Raw genomic sequence first — 23791 nt, forward strand, 5'->3', positions numbered from 1 at the left:
ACAGAAAAGTGAAGGAAAATCCAACACTGGCCAATACACCGGAACAACGAACATGCACATCACTCGGCTGCTGGTCCTCTAAAAGCAGCGCCAAAAATTGGTCGGCTAAAGGCCATGCCAAAAACCGGACCGTGACCACGCATACAATATCTTCAGAGCCCGCGCGCCCGCCGTCCGATTGATTGGACCGTTTCACGGTCACCCGGTTCCCAGACCAACGATCTCACACCAGCTATATATACACCCAAACAGCGCAACCATGCAAAGCACACCTCCTCAAGTGGCAGGAGACAAGATGATGAGTATGGAGATTTTCACGACCCAACTGTTGTTTAGTATGTGAATGTATTTAGAGCGTGTTTGTTGCAGCTTACAAATTATATATTATCAAATAAGTTGAATTGTAAAAGCTAGATTGTACAATTCAGCCTCTAGATTATAATAATTCAGTAATTTTATCTTCTATCAGTTTTTGTATATTGTATCATCCAACTTTCACAATCCAGCTTTTTACAATCCACAATCTATAAGTTATTTTTCATAATTTGTAGCTAAAAAAATAGACCCTTAGTGCCTTGGGTATGGAGGCGATAGTCTGCAGAGATGGTTTGTTGCTCGTTATCCAAAGTGGGGTAATGAATGTGTTCATGGAAACGTATAGTATAGTACTCGCTGATTTTTAGAACAAACTTTCAGTAACAGAGGTTTGTTATTTCGTTAATCCTCAATGATATCAAGGAATTTAGCAGGAGGATTTTGAATGTTTCTATTTCTTATGCTAATCATATTTGTAATAAAGCTGCACATTTGTAAAAGAAATATCATATATTAGAGTTGGCGTTAAGTGGCTTACCTTAGTATCGCTGTCAATATAAGAGTATTTACTTTTAGATTATAATAGTACTGAAAACTAGTAAATGAAGCTCCTTAATTCCTAAAAAAAGTGGCAGGAGACAAGCAACAAGCCGTGGTGCACGACAACTTCCAACAAGCTTCAGCTAAAAAGGCTTGACGACAACCGTACAGAGTGAAGACGTCGGCGTCGGATCGCAAACGATGAAGCCTTCCCTCCTGAAGAAGACGAAGGGCGTGTGTGGAGACGACGGCACAGAGCAGTGCTGCGGGCACATGTACGAGCTCGTCAGCTACGACGCGCTCCCGGCGTTCCTCAAGCACGAGTTCATCCTCGACTACTACCGCAGCGAGTCACTACCGGAGACAGCTTCTTTGCCGAGTGCCTCAGGCACTCGGCAAAGGACGATATACACTCGGCAAAGGACGCTCGGTAAAAAAATTGTCGGCAAAGACCTCTTTGCCGAGTGCACTTTATCGGGCACTCGGCAAAGGCTTTGCCGAGTGCTAAGCTGACACTCGGTAAAGGCCTCCGCTTTGCCGAGCGCCAGTGAATAAAACACTCGGCAAAGGTGACGTCTGTGCCGAGTGCCACCTGGAGGACACTTGGCAAACAGGCCATCTTTGCCGAGTGCCTGGGCCGTGGCTCTCGGCAAAGCATGTTGTCACTTTGCCAAGTGTCATGGCCATTGCACTCGGCAAAGTGACTGAAAACAGCCTTTTTTATTTGTTTTTGACATCCCATCCAAACAAACAGATATATATATAACAAACATCACCAACATCACATATATATCATCAACAGCACATATATATCACCAACAACACATATATATCACAAACATCACATGTCTCACAATATATCACAAATAAGTTCACAAGTAATCCAAGTGCTCCATCATCTACAACCATAATTGCAAATAGAAGTACCATTAACAACCACAAGTATCATCACCAAGATGGTCAATGAAACTGATTTGGTGAAGGATTCGCTGAAGCATGAGGATCGTTCGATGCCGCCGATTGATTCTGCACAAAGGAGAAGAGATTGCATGTGTGAGACAAGATAAATATATACCATACATGAATAAAACTTTCATACTCCACTAGGTTTGACCGTAAGCATGAACATACAAACTAAAACATTTATACTCACAGGAGTAGAATAGTGAGAAGGTGGAGGTGGAGCGAATAGTACGTGACAACTTGTGCAAAACCTTCTCAAATTTTTATCACAGCCTCCACATATGATATCATGACATCTTGACAAGTTTCATGATTTTCGGACTTCGTTTGCTTTTTATACAATTTAAAAACAACTCGACCGCAAGTTCGTGGTCATGTTTCGTGAACAAGATGTTCGAAATTTGTGGTCTGTTCCTGGATACGGCCTCACATTATACTAAATAACATGAATATCATTTTTCCATTCATTTTTTTTCATTATTCGAATGACTAGCAGTTATAATTTAAATTATCCAAGAAAATTCAATTAATTGAAATAAATTAAAGAAATATAGAAAAAGTCCGAGAAATGTGCCACATTGGAACATGAAGTACCAGGTATTGTATGAGGACTGCAGAAAAAGTTTGGAGGTCAAAAGTGAAAAAAAAATTAGGGTTTGCCGAGTGTCAAAAAATGACACTCGGGAAAGGAGCCTATTTGCCGAGTGCCATATGTTTGCCGAGTTCTTTATCTCTGGCACTCGGCAAATTAACTCTTTGCCGAGTTCTTTCTTTGTGGCACTCGGCAAAGAGACTCTTTGCCGAGTGCCAGATGTTTGCCGAGTTCTTTCTCGCTGGCACTCGGCAAAGAGGCTCTTTGCCGAGTGCCCGATAAAAAGCACACGGCAAAGTCTGGGACACTCGGCAAAGAAACCGTCTCCGGTAGTGAGTGGCCCATCAAGCAGGCGCTCCTCAGCGCCTTTTCCGTCCACAACGAGACCATCAACGTCTGGACGTAAGAGTCTGTTCTTCGAGAGCACGATCAACGACAACGTGTCTGCTAGATTAGCTCGAACTGACGTTTTCTTCTTAATATCCTGAAGACATTTGATCGGCTTCTTCGTCTTCCTCGCACTCACCGTGTGCGCCGCCACTATGGTCCCGATGGAATACGAGGCGACTCACTTGGCAACGTCCACGGGCATAGCCAACAACACCGGCAACCAAATCGTGCTGAGCTACAGGCCTACAGCACCGACGGAGCGGTCATGGCGCTGCGCAACATGTCCGTCGAACAGGAGCTCGCGGCGGCGGCGTCGACGGGGCACCTGGTCGCGCGGTGGTCGTTCTACGCGTACCTCTGCGGCTCCACGCATGTTCCGCCTGCTGATGAGCAGCGCGTGCCACCTGCTGGCCTGCCACTCGGAGCACGCCAGCTACGTGCTGCTCCGCCTCGACTACGCCGGCATCACCGGCCTCATCGTCACCTCCTTCTACCCGCTCGTCTACTACACCTTCCTCTGCGACCCGTTCTACCAGACGCTCAACCTCGGCTTCATCACCGTCTTCGGCGCCACCGCCGTGGTCGTGTCGCTGCTGCGGGTCTTCGAGGAGCCCGAGCTGCGTTGGGCGCTCGCGGGTTCGCGTGCATGGGCATGTCGGGCCTCGTGCCCAGAGGTGGTGCTCACCACGGGCTACGAGATGACCATGGGCTGGCGAGCGTGGTGGTGTACGCCACCAGGGTGCCGAAGCGGTGGATGCCCGGGCGGTTTGACCTCGCCGGGCACAGCCAACAGCTGTTCCACGTGCTAGTCATCGCCGGAGCGTACGCGCACTGCCTCGCCGGTGTTGTCCCAGCTAAACACTAACGCGATCACATAAAAAACACAAGAAAGAAGAACATGCACAGAAAACTTCTTGTGGCACCACACTTGTGCCTTTTAGTGCTTATTTCTCTTCAACTTAAACAACGGTGTCTTAAATAATGCACGGATGCATACATGACTAACCAGCCACTAACCCACTAACTAGCTCTTAATTACACGGATCACAACTCCATTAGCACACGATACATATAGCCACCCAAGACTCGGCCATCTCTCCACGAGCATGCAGACATAGCTAGACTGTTTCCTCTTGGACGCACGCAACGACTCAGGCCATGTACCTGCTGTCTTTCTCCTACACACGTACAACATTAGCACTGCCGACACTTATGCCACAACTCGATGAGACTAGTTCAAACAACTCTACATGCAAGGGCTCCCAACTAATGGTTCAATCGTTGCCGATCTGCACACTGCCACGATGTCACATGCATCTAATTGCTTGGACTTAGCTACTACTCATGCATGAACGTGCTACCATACAACACTAAGACTCCTAGAAAAAGCAACTAAACATGATGAACCACTAGACAACAAGATTAATATCTAACATTCACCCTCTTAATCTTGTTGGCATTATTTGAACACCTCCTTGCTGAGCTTCAAAGTAGCGCCGGCTCGTCATCAGCGTCCACCATGGCAAGCAGCGCCTCTTTCTCCTTCTTGGACTCATGGCATTTCTTTTCCCAAGAGCAGTGCCCATACTCTTGGCAATTATAGCAGTGTACCTTGGCCTTGTCAAAAGTGATCTTCTTCTTGTTGAAGCTGAAGTTGTCTTCCTTGTTCCTGGCCTTGGACTCCCATTAGGCACAAGTGAGCAGCAGATGCTCACCTTCCTCCTCGCTGACCATGTGGCATTCCTCGAATGCCTTCAACTGCCTGAACATTTCTTCAACCGACATCACATCTAAGTCATCAAGATTCCCAAGGGTGCAAATAATCATGAGAAATTTCAGTGTCAAAATCCGAAGCACCTTATCCACCACATAAGAGTCTTCATCCCTTTCCCCCAAGGTTCGCATCTTACTGAGAGCAAGAGTGACCCTCATGGGAAAAGCATCCATTGACTCACCTTCTCGCATACGAAGACTATCAAACTCTTTCTTGGCAGTTTGGAGCTTGGCCTTAGTCGTGCGCTCAACTCCAACATACATGGACTTGAGAGTCACCCATGCCTCCTTCGTTGTCCTCTTGCCGTTGAGGGCAAGCAGTTTCTCCTCACTTACACCGTGGTAGATGGTCGTGAGAGCTTTCTTGTCATGGCGCTTGTCAATGTCGCCATCTTCAATGGCATCCCACACTCCTTGGGCCTCCATGTACACTTGCATCTTCATTAACCATGCAGCATAGTTGCTACTGGTCAACAATGGATACTGGAGTGTGACAGTACCTTCCTTCATGTCTTAAACCAACAGCTTGTTGCGAGCCTTCTGCTCACTACCGTTGGCTACGCGGTTGCCGTTGTTGGCCATCTCCTCTAGGCCATAAGAAGCACGCCTCGATGACGGTGGAGACAGCTACCTCGCCATCCTCACCATCGCAACACCGTCTCTAATACCAATTGTTGTCACAGCTAAACACTCACACGATCACGTAAAAAACACAAGGAAGAAGAACATGCACAGAGAACTTCTTGTGGCACCACACTTGTGCCTTTTTCTGCTTGCTTCTCTTCAACTTAAACAACCTGTTTGTAGTGTCTTAAATAACGCACAGATGCACACATGACTAACCAGCCACTAACCCACTAACTAGCTCCTAATTGCACGGATCACAACTCCATTAGCACACGATACATGTAGCCACCCAACAACTCGGCCATCTCTCCACGAGCATGCGGACATAGCTAGACCATTTCCTCTTGGACGTGCACAACGACTCAGGCCATGCACCTGCTATCTTTCTCCTACACACATACAGCATTAGCATGGCTGGCACTTATGCCACAACTCGTTGAGACTAGTTCAAACAACTCTACATACAAGGGCTCTCAACTAATGCCTCACTGCTGATCCACTCAATCTGTTGCCAATCTGCACACTGCCACGATGTCACATGCATCTAATTGCTTGAACCTGGCTAATACTCATGCATGAACGTGTTACCATACAACACTAAGACTCCAAGAAAATGCAACTAAACATGATGAACCACTAGACAACAAGATTAATATCTAACATTCACCCCCTTAATCTTGTTGGCATTATTTGAACACCTCCTTGCTGAGCTTCAAAGTAGCGCCGGCTCGTCATCAGTGTCCACCATGGCAAGCAGCGCCTCTTTCTCCTTCTTGGACTCATGGCATTTCTTTTCCCAAGAGCAGTGCCCATACTCATGGCAATTATAGCAGCGTACCTTGGCCTTGTCAAAAGTGATCTTCTTCTTGCTGAAGCTGAAGTTGTCTTCCTTGTTCCTGGCCCTGGACTCCCATTAGGCACGAGTGAGCAGCAGATGCTCACCTTCCTCCTCGCTGACCATGTGGCGTTCCTCGAATGCCTTCAGCTGCCTGAACATTTCTTCAACCGACATCACATCTAAGTCCTCAAGATTCTCAAGGGCGCAAACAATCATGAGAAATTTCGGTGTCAAAACCCGAAGCACCTTATCCACCACATAAGAGTCTTCATCCCTTTCCCCCCAAGGTTCGCATCTTATTGAGAGCAAGAGTGACCCTCATGGCAAAAGCATCCATAACTCACCTTCTCGCATATGAAGATTATTGAACTCTTTCTTGGCATTTTGGAGCTTGGCCTTAGTCGTGCGCTCAACTCCAACATACATGGACTTGAGAGTCACCCATGCCTCCTTCGTTGTCCTCTTGCCGTTGAGGGCAAGCAGTTTCTCCTCGCTTACACTGTGGTAGATGGCCGCTAGAGCTATCTTGTCTTGGCGCTTGTCGATGTTGTCATCTTCAATGGCATCCCACACTCCTTGAGCCTCCATGTACACTTTCATCTTCATTGACCATGCAACATAGTTGCTACTGATCAACAATGGATACTGGAGTGTGACAGTACCTTCATTCATGTTTTGCACCAATGGTTGCGAGCCTTCTGCTCACCGCCGCTAGCTATGCGGTTGCCGCTTATGGCCTAGAGGAGATGGCTAACAGAGAACTTCTTGCGGCACCACACTTGTGCCTTTTTCTGCTTGCTTCTCTTGAACTTAAACAACCTATTTGTAGTGTCTTAAATAACGCACAGATGCACACATAACTAACCAGCCACTAACCCACTAACTAGCTCCTAATTGCACGGGTCACAACTCCATTAGCATACGATACATGCAGTCACCCAAGACTCGGTCATCTCTCCATAAGCATGCAGACATATCTAGATCGTTTCCTCTTAGACATGTGCAATGACTCAGTCCATGCACCTATTGTCTTTTTCCTACACACATACAGCATTAGCATGGTCGGCACTTATGTCACAACTCGATGAAACTAGTTCAAACAACTCTGCATGCAAGGGCTCTCAACTAATAGCTCACTCTGATCCACTCAATCCGTTGCCGATCTACACACTGCCACTATGCCACATGCATCTAATTGCTTGAACCTGACTACTACTCATGCATACATATGCTACCAAACAACACTAAGACTAAAAAATACAACTAAACATGATGAATCATTAGACAACAAGATTAATATTTAACAGTCGGCTTGGTCTACTTGAGCTGGAGGGACATGGAAGGGTGCTGAGGGCGACGCGCCGCGGGGTTGTTCGCGTGCATGGGCATGTCGGGCCTCGTGCCCGGAGGCGGTGCTCAACACGGGCTACGAGATGGCCATGGGCGCGTTATACCTGGCGGGCGTGGTGGTGTACGCCACCAGGGTGCCGGAGCGGTGGATGCCAGGGCGGTTTGACCTCGCCAGGCACAGCCAACAGCTGTTCCACGTGCTCGTCATCGCCGGCGCGTTCGCGCACTACCTCGCCGGCCTGGTCTACTTGAGCTGGAGGGGCATGGAAGGGTGATGAGGGCGACGCGCCAAGCTGTAGAAATTTGACTGGTTTTACTGTTCGTCAACTCGTCGTTGATTTTCTTCGTTAGTTCTTGCCGTGTCTTATTTTCACAGAAGTGAACATACATGTATCAATTCAAGAGGAACGTAACCAGATCAATTAATTTGGTTAAAAAACCGGAAATTCTGTCTATTTTCTTCACAAAATCTATACAGTATTTCCTAGTCAAAGTGTATCTTTGTTGGACTGTGCGTCAAGTGCGTAGATATCCAGTGCTCCGATGGTGTTAAGGTGTAGTGATGCAACCAACTAAGCACACGTTAAATTGCGTACCGTAGCAAGCAAGTTGTTGCAATTGAAGCATGACCCCATAATTTGATTTCAGTCAGCAGTTTCTACTATGGGTGAGGCGATGTAATAATCAATGGTGGTTTGTATCAGAGATGGCGACCACTCGGACGGGCCGGTATGGGTCCGGCTGCGGCTCAGCTACTGTGATAGGACGTGTTGTATCAATCCGTGTGCCTTCCTTTCGGTCTATAGTACGGTCCGTCGATCACCGTGCCATGCTGAACTGATCCGAGCACGATTACGGCCCGACGGCACCGTCGGCTCAGTGGGCACAACAGGCACAGCGGGCACGACGCCACGGACGGTCCAATGACACATGGACGGCCTATCGGCACAGTCGGTCTGATAAATAAAAAGTAGCTATAAAGTTAAAAAATAAAAAATAGATAAAAAATATAGAAAATAGATTAAAATAGTTACAAAAATTTTAAAACTATATATATAAAAAGTAGAAAATAACTGGGCCTATGCGAGCCGGCACGCCGTGCTGTGCGCTCAGCCCAGGCACGGCTCGTGACCTCGGGCCGTGTTGTGATCATGATTAGCTAAGGTGGATGGTCTCATCCAGCTAAAATGAATAGATCACTCCATCCAGCACATTTAAGGAATATTTTCAAAAGTCAGATGGTTATATCCACCCGTCCTCTAACTAAACGTCTTAAAATATGAATGGTCATCTCCCATCTAACCTCATCCTACCAACTAAACACACCGCGTCTTGTGCGCTTCTTCCTTTGACGGGCAGACTAATCAATGACACGCCGTGGACATTAGATATTGAAGAAGTCAACCGGTGCACCGCCGCACCGAGGCTTTGTGGTGCGGGATGCGTCAGCCGACGATCACGAAGCAGTTCTTTTTTTTATAAGTACTCATCTATAGTAAACTGTAATGAAAATATACATCGACGAGTACAAGTACATATACATATGCAAATGTTCTGATTGGTAGAGCCTAAAGACGTCCAAATGGACCGTGCCTACTGGGTCGGCCCGAGGCACGGCACTGTAGGCACGGTCCAGGCATGGCACGGCCCGAGTCGAGATGGGCCGGGCCGGCACGGCACGAGGCCACGGGCCGTGTTTGGGCCGAGTCGGGCCAGCACGGGCACGGCCCAGCCCAGGACGATCCGGCCCGGCACGTAAATACCCGATTATTTTCTATTTTTTATATTATTTTTAATTTTGTAGATTTTTACTATTTTTACTATTTTTATCTATTTTCTATATATTTTTTATATTTTTTTTATCTATTTCGGCCTGTCAGGCCGACCGGGCCGCCGGGCCAAAATCGTGCCCGGGCCGGCACGGCACGGCACGGTCACCGACGGGCCGGGCCGGCACGGCACGGCCCGCTACAGTAGATGGGCCGTTAGGGCCGTGCCGAGCTGGGCCCGTGCTGGGCCAGCCCGAATGGCCCATTTAGCCATGTTTAGTAGAGCCAAAGACGCAGGTCAAATAAGGGGAGTTGTGCCTCACTTAATTGACGATGGCCTCTCCATATTGCAATATGCAGATGACACTATTCTTTTTATGGAATATGACATTGATCAAGCTAAGAATATGAAACTTCTGCTTTGTGCATTTGAAGAGCTTTCTGGCTTGAAAATTAATTTCCATAAAAATGAGTTGTTCTGTTACGGGATGCTAAAGAGTCTGAGGAGGAATATTCGTATTTGTTTGAGTGTGAGATGCGGAATTACCCCTTTAGATATTTTGGCATCCCTATGCATCACAGGAAATTAAGTAATAAAGATTGGCAGATAATAGAGGATAGATTTCAGAAGAAATTGAGTAGTTGGAAAGGTAAACTTTTGATTATTGGGGGTCGCTTAGTTCTGATTAACTCTAATTTGAGTAGCATTGTGATGTACATGTTATCCTTTTTTGAGATCCCTCGTGGAATTCTTAAGAAATTCGATTACTTTAGATCACGTTTCTTTTGGCAAAGCACCGAACATAAGAAAAAGTACCGCCTGGTGAAATGAGGCATCTTATGTAGACCTAAAGACCAGGGTGGCTTAGGTATCAAAAATATTGATGTTCAGAATAAATGTTTGCTTAGCAAATGGCTCTTTAAGCTGATAAATGAAGATAGGACGTGGCAACAATTGTTGAAAAGAAAATATTTAAAGAATAAAACGATAGGTGAGTGAAATAGAAATCTGGCGATTCTCACTTTTGGTCGGGCCTTATGAAGGTCAAAGATCAATTTTTGAGATTGGGATCGTTTCATCTAAATAATGGTTTTCAAATCAGATTTTAGGAAGATACTTGGTTTGAAAGATCAAGTCTTCGAGATATGTACCCATATTTTTACAGAATAGCTAGAAAAAAAATGTGACCGTTGCAAACGTATTGAAATCAGAGCCTTTTAATATACTCTTTGGCAGGGATCTCTGTGTTAAAATTATAAGCACGTCCTTAGAGATCTCTGTGTTAACCGGAAACGCTACCCATCGTCGGATTCTGTCGATGCCGAGACGGTCGTCGGAACAGGAAGACAATAGCAGATTCCACACTGAGATCAAGGAAAATACCATCGCACAAAGGCCTTGAAAGGAACCCAGTAGCATCCCATCACCGGCGACGAGAAAGAAGTAACCTTACAAACCCATCGGCCCGGGACACACCTCATGTTTATCTGATCCTGGGTTTGCTCACACCGCCGAAAGACAGCAAAGGGATGAGCAGACCCACTCGACATAGCACCACAAACTCAGCACGCTTTGCACCACGTCACTGCCATCACCTCCACATAAGACTGAAGCGTCGAACGGCACAAAGCTCCTAAACAGGCCCCGCCGAGATCCCAAACTTCAGCGAAAGCTTCAAATCCAGTGGACTCTCGCCTCACTAGCCCTTCATCGGTGTCGGAGCGAACACCGATGAGGCGGGGAAGGGGCCAGAGGACTTCATTTCAAAGCGGCAACATTCTCTCCGCTTCGCTATCACTATCTAGAAACCAAACCCTAGGCACCTTATTCGATCGCGAACCGGTTCAAGCCGACCAAGGGCAGGCAGGCGCTGCGTTTCGCGGTGGCGCCGTCAAAATTTCGTGATTGGGGTTCCGGACCGAGTCAATTTTGCCACCGGTGGGCCGGAAAAGTGTGCGAATCTCTGTCCGCGTTGGGCTCAGCCTAACTTCCAAAATTTGGCAAAAATATCTATGAGCAGGTTGCAAGGGAGGAGTACTTGGACTGAAAACGTTAGAGCAGCCCACATAAGAGGAGTACTTGCCAAGATTTTTATTTTTATATTTTTAAATTAAAAAGTATAAATATATACGTCTATTTTAAAATTTTGCAATTATATACTTTTGACATCCATTAGAAAGTTGATATGTTTTAAAAATAAAAATGCAGCGTTCCAATGCACTTGTTTGTAGCGTCCTGATATGGCGGACGTATCCAGGAGCTTTTCCTCTTTTGGTAACACAAAAGCCTGCACTTGTTGTAGTTTAACCAGTGATGCAGTAAAGCACCTGGTTCCTCCAGGATAACTCGTGAATTCTACTCTCAATCCAGAAGTTGGCCAATGCTTTTGGTTGATCCACGCTTTTCATCCTAGTAGTTGGCAGTGCCAGCGTTATCCTCTGCTCTCCAGCTCGAAGGTCCCTCAAACCGGATGGATGCGTGCTCCCAGTTGAAGCAAGCAGCGAACGACACCAGGGGCCAGTGGGCCACGTCGCGAGAAAACCCCAAAGCCCTCAACTAGAAAAAAACGGTTCTAATATGTGCATTAATTCACTAAATGCGTTATAAGAACGTCACCAAACGACGTCAAAAATAATATCGTAGTTTAATTTCAGATAAAATAAAAAATAGAAAGCTATTAACTAATTTCTCTCCTAATGTTTTATAGGACTTGCTATTTAACAGTTGACAGTTTTTAATGCTTCAAATCTGTCGAATTCTTAACCCTTCAATCTGGATCGGATGTCCCAGATGAATCTCAGGTCATATAAGCCACTACCACCTGCCTTGCTGATACCTTCTCTGGTGATGACACGGCCCGCTAGTCTTCCTTCTCCTCCTTGCGCCCCCTCTTGATGGCCCCATGCCGCACTCTTTTTCTGAGCTCCCGCACCTCCGTCGCCACCCGTTCGACTCCGGCAACGCATCACCTCCGCCACCGCCCACAACCGCTACCGTCGCTAACCTCTTCAATGACAACACTCCTACCACTACCACAAGCCAACCGGCCATCTCTCGCCACCGCAGCGAGCAGGGTCTCCGCCGCCTCGCCGTCCCACTCGTCGTCCACCACCACCGCCTAGCTGACGGGCCTCCCTCTATAACCGGTAGCACTAGAATCCCAAAACCTAATCCCGAAAATTCTCAACCCTAACTTAAAGGGAGCTCGTCGGAGATGACGATAAGCTCACCAGAGAAGAAAGGCATGCATAAATCTCTAATAGAATCTCACGATATGAAATTCAACAGATTTTGCCCTCAAGAGTTTGTTGATAGATATTTTAGCATTTTATTTTTATTAATAAAATGAATCTTATATTCATAGCCGGTAGTTGAGGTGGTTGGGGAATGAGAGTGGATAAAAAAATGAGTACATTATTCAAATTTTAAATGTTTTTATTAGATGGAGAGAATAGAAGAAGAGTATATGTGTAACGTATAGTAGAGATAAAAAAAAAAAAGACGGATAGGTCAGCCATAACGCTCAGGGTTGTGCGGTTGCCAGTTGCGGGTCGGGAGTCGGATTATTCGTGCAAAAGGCCGGGTCCAGTTGTTGGCAAGAACACGGCCATTCTCGGTCCCCAAGTTGCTTAGGCTCGCAATTTTGTCCTCTCCTGTCCGGCCATGTGTTCTTCCCTGCACTGCAGACTGTACTCTTCAGGGAGAAGAAAGCGGAGGAGCAGACTCTTTTCTGCTGTCATGACCTCAGATCACCATGGCGTTTTCCTAGATCTGTCGCAAGGTTACAAGCAAGCCCAATGGAGATGGGGTTTGTTTGCTTGAGCACTAATTTTCGTCTGCAACGGGATCCCCGGTGACACGCCCATCTCAACCTACGGATTTCTATCTGGGGCGCGCATGTGCATGCATCTTCAGAGACCGCTCCAGACTCCAGAGCGCGCTAACGATTTTGGGGGCCTGCAGATTTGAGCTGACGACCCAACTGAACTGCCTCCTTAAGACGAAAGCAATCGGGTAACCACCGCTGGGAAATATGCGCCGGGAAGGAAGAGGAGGAGGAGATCAGATCATTCCTAACTTTTTTTTTATTTTCTTCTCGATTCATTTTCTCGTTCTTATTTCTTTTATTTTCTTTTATCTTTAACAGCTTCAATTCGAGAAGAATCGTGGATGAAAATGAAAGAGAATCCCGTCCTGAAAGAAATGATATTGAGGATCCCGTCGTGAAAGAAATCGTGAAGAAAAATCGTAGAAACGCTGAAAGAAAAAAAAAATCTTTTCACAATAAAAATCTCGCGAAGGAAATCCTTTGCCGTGGCCTCAGGTCGCATCGCCCGGGTTGGTTGCTTACTGCAGGCTCCGGTTAGAGCAGTGTTTGGTGCGCGCCTGCACGGTTGCACCGGTCACTGAGCAGAGCCCGATGCGCATGCACAAGTGGCATGTCGACAGGCCCGGGTGATGCTGAACTGAAATGGAGCAGTGAAAGCATGCATAATTGTGCGATGCACCGAAGTTTACAGCCGAGTTTGACTAGACTGCTGAAACCAATGGAATGTTTGGTTACAGTTGAAATTTATGGATTATTATTAAAAACAGTTTTTGCTAAAAGTTATTTATAGCGGTTGACGGTTGGTTTTTACGAGAAATTTTTAATTCTCAGTATATTAAAAATTTAAAAAAACATTCTCAATCAGCTTATCAGCTTTTAATTTATTTTATTAGGAACTAATTTTTCAATTTTTAAAAATCAACAATATTTATCTAATCTTGCCTAGCCGCCTAACAATATTTTTAAAAATTATTCTCAATCAGCTTATCAGTTTTTAGTTTATTTTCTCAGACTAGTTATTTCAACTTTTGGCTTCTGAGAAGTAGAAACCAGAAATAAACTGAAACAAACATAATATTTATCTAATCTTGCCTAGCCGCCTAACAAGACTAGAGCACAAGTAAGCATGTTTAATTTATTTGTTTAGTTTGAATTTAAATAAAGTGGATAAGGATTTTTTATTTTTAAGAGAGTTAAATTGACTCTCTTTTTTAATAAAATTTGTCTTGTCTACCCTTACTAAATATGATTAGTGAGTATAAAAACCAAACATACCCGTAGTGTTTGTCCTCGCAAACTATTGTACTTGAGATCGAAGACAGAGAAAGGACGGTTTGAATCGTCGCATGGCGCTGAATGTGGTCTGGCTTTACTTCAACGATTTTGGGCCCTAAATCTTTTTTTTTTTTCAAACTTTCAAAGCTGTCGGCAACCAATTGAACTGGAGGTTGAATGACACATTTAAGTCTGTAAATAGTTTGCACACCCAAGACTGGCATACCACAATGACCTGTATGAGCAACCAAATACGTTTCAGATTATATGTATTCAAGGAATTAGATTATTTTTATATGAATAATCAATCATATAAAAAACTTCTAAAGCCTAATATATCTAAGTAGTCCTAAAGCACAAATCTACTTGATATTGCGTACCCTTGGGTGTTTTATGGAGATGAAGGAGAGATAGGAGGAAGAAGAAGATGGAGAGTAAAAAGAAGAGAGGGGAACTGTGAGAGAAGGAAGAAGGTGAGCCTCTAATAGGCTATTATGTGTTCGTCGTTGTTTTATACTATATATACTGAGTTTGAAAAAATGTATGTTTGTCACCTAATTGCAAAAAAAGATTTCAACAAAATCCAATAATTTCGCACTTAATGCTACTTCTGTCGCCTCACATAATTAATTTCCCGATTTTACAAGCCCCGCATTGACAGAAGGAAAATCCGGCGTATCCGCCACGTATCACGTGCCGCTCTATATAAGCATCTCAGACCTGGGACTAGGCAGAGCAGCTACCGTGCAACGTCGGCCACCGGCATATACCATCGCGCTGAGCTCGCGTCGCGCCAACCACCCTATAAAATCCTTCGGCGCCGCTACCGCCCGCGGTCTACTCCCCCGTCGCAGGCGAGCACACAAAAAAGAACGCAACACACGCGCGTGCGCCGCGGGCGGTGGCAGGCAGCCAGGTACATATGGGCAACTGCCAGGCGGCGGAGGCGGCGACGGTGCTGATCCAGCACCCGGGCGGCGGCCGCACGGAGCGCGCCTACTGGGCGCTGTCCGCTGGCGCCGTCATGGCGGCCAACCCGGGCCACTACGTCGCGGCCGTCATCGCCTCCTCCACGCCCGCCCCCGCTGCGGGCGCCTCATCCGGTGCCATCGCCGCGCCAGTGAAGCACCTCAAGCTGCTCCGCCCCGACGACACGCTCCTGCTCGGCCGCGTCTACCGCCTCGTCAGCTTTGAAGGTACGTTGTGCTGCCGGCGCCGCGTTGCATTGCGCCACCGAACGTTTTGCGGCATCTGCTGGCGGCGCGTGCGCTGTTGCCTGTTGGCCGTGTTAGGCCGGCTGGTAGGCGGGCATGAGATGCTTCGTGCTCGCGTACGGAGAAATGCCACTGTTGACTATGATGATACTAAAGTAGGTTAGCGAGCGCCTTTCTGACCTTTTCCGTTGTCCGTAATCGATTTAGCTTTTGATTAATGGAGTGTGACAATTTCCCCATCTTCTCTGATTGGTTTCCACCTTTCTAATCTTTTTACTTCTTTCATGTCGCTTTTTTCCAATTAATGAACTGTGGGTGTGACCAGAGGTGCTGAGGGAGTTCGCGTCGAAGCGGCATGCCAGGCTGAGCCGCGTCACGATCAAGGCCAAGGAGGAAGACGAGGAGGTGAAGCCAGCAAAGCCTCGCCGCCGGCGTGCCAGTGGCGGCGAGCGTAAAGAACCCGACCGGTCACTCGCAAAGGTACGGGAGCCCCTCCTTGATCTCAACACGACAGGATTTTCTTTTCATTCAGCTCCAGCTCAACGAATCACTCCAATCTCCAACCACTGATAAAGTGATACGCTCAGTCGCCATCGCTGGATCACATCTCGCATTTGACAAGCCGCTCGTAGCTATATCACGCGTTCACTCCCGTTCCCATCAATCCAGGTCATGCGCCAGACGGAAGAACCGGAGCCAACCCCGTCGTCCGGTCCCATCGCTAGACGCGGCCACGCCGACGCGCCGTCCGACCTGGAGGCGCTGCTGCCGCACGGGATGCGTGCCGGCCGGCAATGGAGGCCCGCGCTGCAGAGCATTGCCGAAGGGTGAGCTTTCCATGCCAGCTCAAGCGTTCGGTTCCGGTCGGCGAGCAACCGAGCACAGTGCAAGTCAATGCAGGCAGCAGCTACTGCTTTGCAAAATTGCAACTTGCTAGGATGACGGCGTATTGTAAAATAAGTTAATTGTAGTATCGCCCTGCGTAGATGCCCTACAGATGCCTGGTAGTAGTAGTTGGCCAGTAGCAGTTCTATGGATTGATTATGCTTGTAATGTAAGGTGGCACATCAGTATACAGTATCGCATAAAATCCTTGTCTAGTTCGAGAGCCTAATCATGGACACAGGACAACATTGTGGTTCGATTTGATACGGCATTAGCAGATTTTTTCATCATAATTAAGCACATGCAGTAGTCGTCCAATGATCCCTGTCATATTAATGGTAAATAGTTCCTGTGTTCAAATGATCAAATTTCCACTTCGGCGCTCCGGTCGCTGAGTGCCAAATAATCCCTGTTAGTTGTGTAGTCCGGCATCAAGCTTCTGCAACGCGAGCGAGCCCTGGCCCCTGGCAATGCCCGGAGGCAGCGAATGCTCCTGTCCTGCACAGCATCGCCGCAGCGGCTCACGGTTGCACAGAGAAGTCCGCATGGTGATGGGATCTCTCCGGTCTCTGAAAAAGCACTGGGTTCTCAGCGTTTCGTCAATCTTTTTCTGCAGACGACGGATGGATTGATGGATGCGTGTGGGTGACGGGTTGCAGCAGGGTAGCTCCGCAGGTTTGTGACTGTGGCATGCGTGCAGCTCGCCCAGGCTCGAGCCTTTTGGCGACAAGATAAGTGCCTGCGGCGTCGCCAGTTCGTAGCCGGATAGATGGCTGCTGCAGGCAAAATTCCTGGCGCTCATACACGGGCTTGGGCAAAAGATTCGTGCAGCAACTTGACGGGTCGCTCGTCCGGACTGGTCGCTGCTGGCCCCGGTAACCGTTCTGTTTTCTTCTGGGCATTGCTGTGCAGGTTCGTCTCTTCAAGCCGTTCTGTTGCTGATGGCTCGGCAACGAGTGGGCAAATGGACAGTGGTTACGCTGCAACGAGTCGGCGATGTGCATGGATTGCCTTCCTGCCAATAATATCCATAGCTCCCTTGTTCTCCAAACGACCTCGACCGAATTAGCATGACCAGTCTTGTTAATCCTTTGCAACCTCTCCTCTGTTCCTCTTTGTTCTTCCGCGGGTCAAACGCAGCGGCCTTCCGCGTCGGCAGGACCCTCCGCCGATACCACCACCAATACCACCAGCACGCGCCTCCTCCGCCGCCACCGATGATGGGGTACCCGGCGCACCGAAGGGTTTGACATCATCTGCGAAACTAGGATTTAGGATGCTGAAACTGAGAGTCACGAAGAGATGCTGCCTCCATTATTGTGATGCTGTTGAGCCATTGACACGTCCCCGGACCGTCATTGATACACACCATGCAAAAAAGAAAAAAGAAACAAGAGATGATTGAAACGCCTACCAGACAGTGGCCGACCCGGCTGAAAATTTTAGTGGTGTGCACTCGAGCGACAAAATAAACGAAAAGCATAAATATATTGTAATCGCGCAAATTAAAATGTAAACGGTAAATGAACGGCATAGGAGAAAATTTAAGATGTACCTTTAATATGAATAATAAATAACATTTTTTACATCATATAATTCAAAATGCATACCACTAGTAAAGCACTAAACACCTAGTTTCATTGGCAAGTTTATTTTCCGGTCTTCTATGAGTTAAAATCTTTTCTTATGTTTATCACAATCAAGTGTCCTTTAAAAGTCCACTTTTCAATGTAGTACAATATCAAGTAATTGAACTAATCATCGGACATCTTACTGCTAAATTGCTAAAAAATTCAATCAAATAGTGACAAATTGTATTGTTTGTTTTTCCTCTTGCCCACCATTTTTATCAAGCAACCGAGCTACTGGAGAACGAGAGGCAAAAGCGAGAGAGCAAGATGAAGCTAGGAAGGACATTTTTATTTTTATATTTTTTACATAAATATTAAAAAAATATACCCCAATTAAAAATATTTGTAGGAATCAACACCTAACATTCTCTGAAAGGGCTGCTACAAGTCTTTCATAGGACAGTAAGAGTGTCACAGTGGCACGGCCAGTGTGACCTGGCCCTTACCACCATCTCATAGGGTGGTTAGATCTTACCGCTTCCTGAGAGGGCTGTAAGGGCCTACCCGGCGTACCGCCTCTTACCACCCTCTCAGAGATCGGTTAGCCTCTTACTGTAATCTAAGAGGTGGTTAGGATTTTTTTATATAACTTTTGTATACGGTAATTTGAAAAATATTACATATTCATTCGACAAAAATGTCAGGGACTAACTGCCCTCTCAGACTTTTCAAATTGCCGTATACGTTTCACGGAGTGGTTTATTTTATCCTTAGTTTTAGTTTGATATAATTTTATCAATATTTATTTATTTAATTGATGTAAAATTATCTGAGTTACTTTTTTAGTGAAGTAACGTTGGGAGGATATAAAATCTAATTTATCGAACAATAGTAGTTGTGAAGCACAATTATCATATTATCTGGTACGGATGTCACACTGATAAATATTACACGGGACATGAGATTTTTTGTCGTTGCATGAATAGATCTTAACCATAAAAATATGACGACAATAAACATTAATATGCACAGTATGCCTTAAAACTAAGAAGGCAGTAGGTAAGGGGCTAACCGCTCTTTGTGAGGGTGGTAAGAGATGGCACGTTAAGGGTAGGCTCTATCCACCCTCTCATGAGGTAGTAAAGTCTAACCTCCTCATGAGAGGACAGTAAGGGTTTGGTGGCGCTGGGTGTGCTATCGTGGCAAACTTACTACCATTTGAAAAGGTTGTCTATTCTGTAAATATTTTTAGTTGGGGTATATTTTTTGTTAATATTTATGCTAGGAAATATAAAAATAAAAAGTTGCCGGGAAGGGATCAATTTTGGCTCACATGCACACAGTAGGTGGCTATAGGTCTATTGCTCCGTTTACTAGTTGTTTGCTCCGGCCTATACAGTGGAAAGTGAGAATGAGAAGCGCCTTCTCGTCCCTATCCATATATAAGTTCATGAGAATCAAAAAAATTTATAGTCATTCTATAATAAGAGAATTCTCTACTGAAGAATGGAACCCATTATCATTCTCTACGAGTTCGTGAGAGTTCTGTCGAACGAGGTGTTCTATTCTATTCTCTCTGCGGAGATCGACCTGGTTTCCTGCCCCTACTGTCTTACGTCTGCAGACACCTCGCCGTCCATGCGTTGCGTTGCTCTCCAGAATCACGGCGGAGCCATTGATCGGTAAACGGAAGGAGATGGGATGGCAGCTTGAAATCGTCGTTTCGTTTTAGATAATTGCAATTATACATGTTTTTTTAATAAATAATAAGGGCATGAACAATATTAGATACTTATAACTAAGTATTTAGAAAAAAAGAGCGTTAAATATCTACATAAAATCTATAGTTTTCAATACAAATAAAGACTATATGTTTTAAATACGATTAACTATCTTATTAATATTAATATAAAGCAGAAATATTTAAGTAAATATCTTACTCTCTGTTTAAGAAAATATACCAATATATTTGAGAAAAAAATCCGTATTTTCTTCGTAAGCATCTCCTTTAAGTAGCCATGTACATGCTCTAAATGGGTTTGTATGGAGAAAGCATAACAGAACTGTGAAAAAAAGAGAGGAAAATACTAAGACCATATTGGGCTGCTACATGACAGGCCCAAGTTTTATTGGGCTGAGGTGCTGATACAAGACCAGGACGACATGTCTAGATTCATCGTAGGAAAAAATTTGGTGCAAACTAACAAATAAGTATAAATGTGCAAATTCTGTGAATTTCATTCGTCCCATCTTCATCCGAAGACTATAGTTGATTCTATCAGAGCAGTTATTTCGTGATATTTCATAGTCGTGAACTTTCTGTAAATAAACCCCTCCACATGAGCTATTTGTAAATCAACCGCAACTTTTGGATAGACACCCTTCTTTATTTGCACTGAAGATTTTTCATTTCTTCGTGGGCCTCTTCGTCCCTTTTTCTTGCCTCGATTTGTCATAGAACTTTTGACAGTCAATTGGGCCAAACGAGCCTCAAAATGGCCCAACCATCTCCCGAAGCACCGGACATACCGCATCGCACGCGTCCATTCACTCATGAGCGTATCTCAACCGTGCGATCGAACCCTGGAACCCTATCTCACCTATATAGCTGCTCCACCCCGAGTGGCAAAACCCACCCGAGGCAGCGCCGCCAGCCACTCCACCTCCCGAGCACCAAGCACCGGCGGCAGCGGCAGCCATGGCGGTCGGCAAGAACAAGCGCATCTCCAAGGGGAAGAAGGGAGGGAAGAAGAAGACGTGAGTTTGCTCGCCACCACCTTCTTCGTTTCTCTTTTCTCAGATCCAAAGCTTGTTTATCTCTTCCTCGCCGTTTGGTCCGGTGTTGATCCGTTTATTGCTCCCCGTGTGTCTTGTCTTGCAGCGTCGATCCGTTCGCCAAGAAGGACTGGTACGACATCAAGGCCCCGTCGGTGTTCAGCGTGCGCAACGTCGGCAAGACCCTCGTGTCTAGGACACAGGGTACCAAGGTCTGTGCTTCTTTTCTCACTCGACTATGTAGGGTTTATACTTCTGATATGGATTCTGTGGTGAGGTTGTGCGTGCTTAGTCGCTTCGACGTGTGTAGATTGTGGCAGGGTTAGTTCGATAGGTCACTTTGTCAGACAGTCAGGATCTTTGTTGTGCGTGTGCAACAGCTCACTTGTATATTTGTGTGTTCCTTCGATAATGTTGTGCTATATGTTGACGCGGGTATATGAGAACTGATATAGTGCTCTGTATATGGTGTACACATGAAGGATATGTGGAAGTAGCATTTTATTCCAGTGCTTTGATTTAGACGTGGTTCCTGTAAAACCATTCTGATAAAAATCCTAGTTCCAGACTTGCGTGGTTTTAAAATGATTCAGACCACCCCCAACCATATTCCTTTCATTTCGTTCCCTTCCCGACTCCCTTCCCCGTTCCCATTCCCTTTATTTCCCCTCATCTTCAACAGCTTTCCTTGAGGGGAATCGCGAATGGAAAGTAGAGACTGTCCTGAAAGGAATGACCCTAGGAATCCCGTCGAAGGGAAATCGTTGGAGCGTTGAAGGGAATGGGAATCCCTTCACGACGGGAATCTCCCCCGCGAAGGGAAGCCCTTGGGAATGGCCTTAGGCTCGGCTTCCCAAGTTATGGGAGGATTGTTTTGAATGAAATTTGTAGCTGCCAATTGGTGTCAGTCTTAGATTATCATAGCATCGAAAATGGAGTTGTTGATATTTGTATGACAATTACATTAAATTCTGAGTTCCAATTATGCTTTAGTTTGGGACCGAGCCTTAGCTCGGATGGTAAGGCTCGCTGTGAGCAGCCTGCCCACCAGCGTTTGAACCTTTGTGCTGGTGCTCACTGGGATTTATTTCCCAATTAATTTCTGGTCGCGCTCGCGCTGGGGAGACATCTCTTTAAGGCAGCGCGTGAGTTTGAGTATAGGTGTAGGTCTTAGCTTGCGCATAGGGAGTGTGGGTGAGTGGGTGTGTGCATGTTGGGTGCGTGAGTTCAGATACTACTACTTGTATCTCAGGATAGGCTGTTTCAAAAAAATTATGCTTTAGTTTCACCATGGCAATTACTTTAACGTCTGAGGTCCAATCATACTTTAGTTTCATTATCCATAGTACATTTCTCTACATAGCTTCTTGTGGCCATAAATATCCTTCTGTATTTTGTGAGGAAATTTCTGCTGATTATGCATTGTTTGCTTTGCCACAATATTTATGCATAATCTTATAGCTAAGAGTCACTGTGAAAGTGCCATTATTAGGTTGGGAGCTATATCATGTATTCATGTCTTGTCTTGGCTGTAGCATTGCAAAGGTAAAGGTTGTAGAACTTTTTTGTTCACTATATACAGATGTGTAGTTGGTGACCTATCTTGGAAGATCACTAAACGTTTTTGTGGATCTGATACTTCTTTTGTAGGTTTTTATCAGGTTTAATAATTTGCAAACTTCATTCAAATACAGATGCATTGGATTTTATGATATTTGCTGATTCCCTGATGCTTTCTTTGGTTTCTAGATTGCCTCCGATGGTTTGAAGCACAGAGTTTTTGAGGTCTCCTTGGCTGATCTCCAGAATGATGAGGATCAGGCTTACAGGAAGATCAGACTTCGCGCGGAAGATGTACAAGGGAGGAATGTGCTCACAAACTTTTGGGTAATGATCTTTGGCTCTTTGCACACAGTGACTATTGTTTTGCCCTTCTGTTTGTCACATGTCACTAACCAGTTCTAAATCTTGTTAGGGCATGGATTTCACCACTGACAAGCTCAGGTCACTGGTGAGGAAGTGGCAGACGCTCATCGAGGCTCACGTCGATGTTAAGACCACTGATAGTTACATGCTCCGCCTGTTCTGCATCGGCTTCACCAAGAGACGTCCCAACCAAGTAAAGCGCACTTGCTACGCGCAGGCTAGCCAGATCCGACAGGTATGTTTCTGTCCATATCTCATATTTTAAAGAGACCTAGAACTATATGTTAGCCTGCTGTCTCACTATATATACTCCATTACTGTGTGCAGATTCGCCGCAAGATGGTTGAGATCATGGCAAGCCAATCCTCTACCTGTGACTTGAAGGAGCTGGTATCAAAGTTCATCCCTGAAGTCATTGGCAAGGAGATTGAGAAGGCGACATCAAGCATCTTCCCTCTCCAGAATGTGTTCATCCGCAAGGTCAAGATCCTGAAGGCCCCCAAATTCGATCTGGGAAAACTCATGGAGGTAACTAATAGAAGTTAAATGTGTTTTTTTCATACAGGTTACTTGCTAAGACTTGATTCTAACTTTTCTTATTACCTTCTAGGTCCATGGTGACTATAAGGAGGATGTTGGTGTGAAGCTGGAAAGGCCTACCGAAGGAGATGAGGCCATGGCGGGACAGGAGGTTGCTGCTACGGCTGAGTAGAGAAAGTCCTGTCACTATTTTCTTCTTATTTAGAAGATATATGTACTACCACCTATCTAGGTGGGTGACATGAACTTCGTAGTCAAGTTTTGATGCCTGCTTTCCTGAACACTTTGTTGAGACCTATCCAGTGGCGGCTTGATTTCATAAGAAAATCGAATGTTTCAAGGGTACCGTGGTTCTTTTTTTCTTAATTCAGATATCTCAAAACAAATGTTTGAGTTAATTCGTCTGTGGTTGTCTGGATCGTAAGTTTTGTCGTGATTTGTGATGCTCCGATGCAATTCATTATTTCCAGTTCCGTGCTTGCTTTAGTTGTTGGGGGATTTTTGCTTCCATTTTTTTTCTAAGAAAGGTGCGTGGACATCTCAAGGCACCATATCCCGCTTTTGTTTGTGGTAAACCTATTTCTGCCATGTCAAGGTGAGATTGCAGCCAGATGCTTG

At 45.7% G+C, this 23791-nt stretch overlaps 2 protein-coding genes and 1 pseudogene across 2 annotated transcripts; all 3 read left to right on the top strand.

Moving 5' to 3' along the window:
* The first annotated feature begins 1047 nt into the window (after nt 1-1047).
* LOC133914828 (heptahelical transmembrane protein 4-like) lies at nt 1048-7663 on the top strand (annotated as a pseudogene).
* Nucleotides 7664-14989: 7326 nt separating this feature from the next.
* LOC133914441 (uncharacterized) lies at nt 14990-16678 on the top strand. Its single transcript, XM_062357545.1, has 3 exons — nt 14990-15458; nt 15802-15956; nt 16146-16678. Exons 1-3 carry the CDS (start codon nt 15185-15187, stop codon nt 16305-16307), a joined length of 591 nt encoding a protein of 196 aa, XP_062213529.1. The 5' UTR covers nt 14990-15184; the 3' UTR covers nt 16308-16678.
* A 3866-nt stretch (nt 16679-20544) lies between these two features.
* LOC133916683 (small ribosomal subunit protein eS1-like) lies at nt 20545-23539 on the top strand. Its single transcript, XM_062360468.1, has 6 exons — nt 20545-20689; nt 20814-20919; nt 22457-22594; nt 22683-22868; nt 22961-23161; nt 23244-23539. Exons 1-6 carry the CDS (start codon nt 20631-20633, stop codon nt 23343-23345), a joined length of 792 nt encoding a protein of 263 aa, XP_062216452.1. The 5' UTR covers nt 20545-20630; the 3' UTR covers nt 23346-23539.
* Nucleotides 23540-23791: the final 252 nt, after the last annotated feature.

This window comes from Phragmites australis, chromosome 4 (genome assembly GCF_958298935.1).
Source record: "Phragmites australis chromosome 4, lpPhrAust1.1, whole genome shotgun sequence".
NCBI lineage: Eukaryota > Viridiplantae > Streptophyta > Magnoliopsida > Poales > Poaceae > Phragmites > Phragmites australis.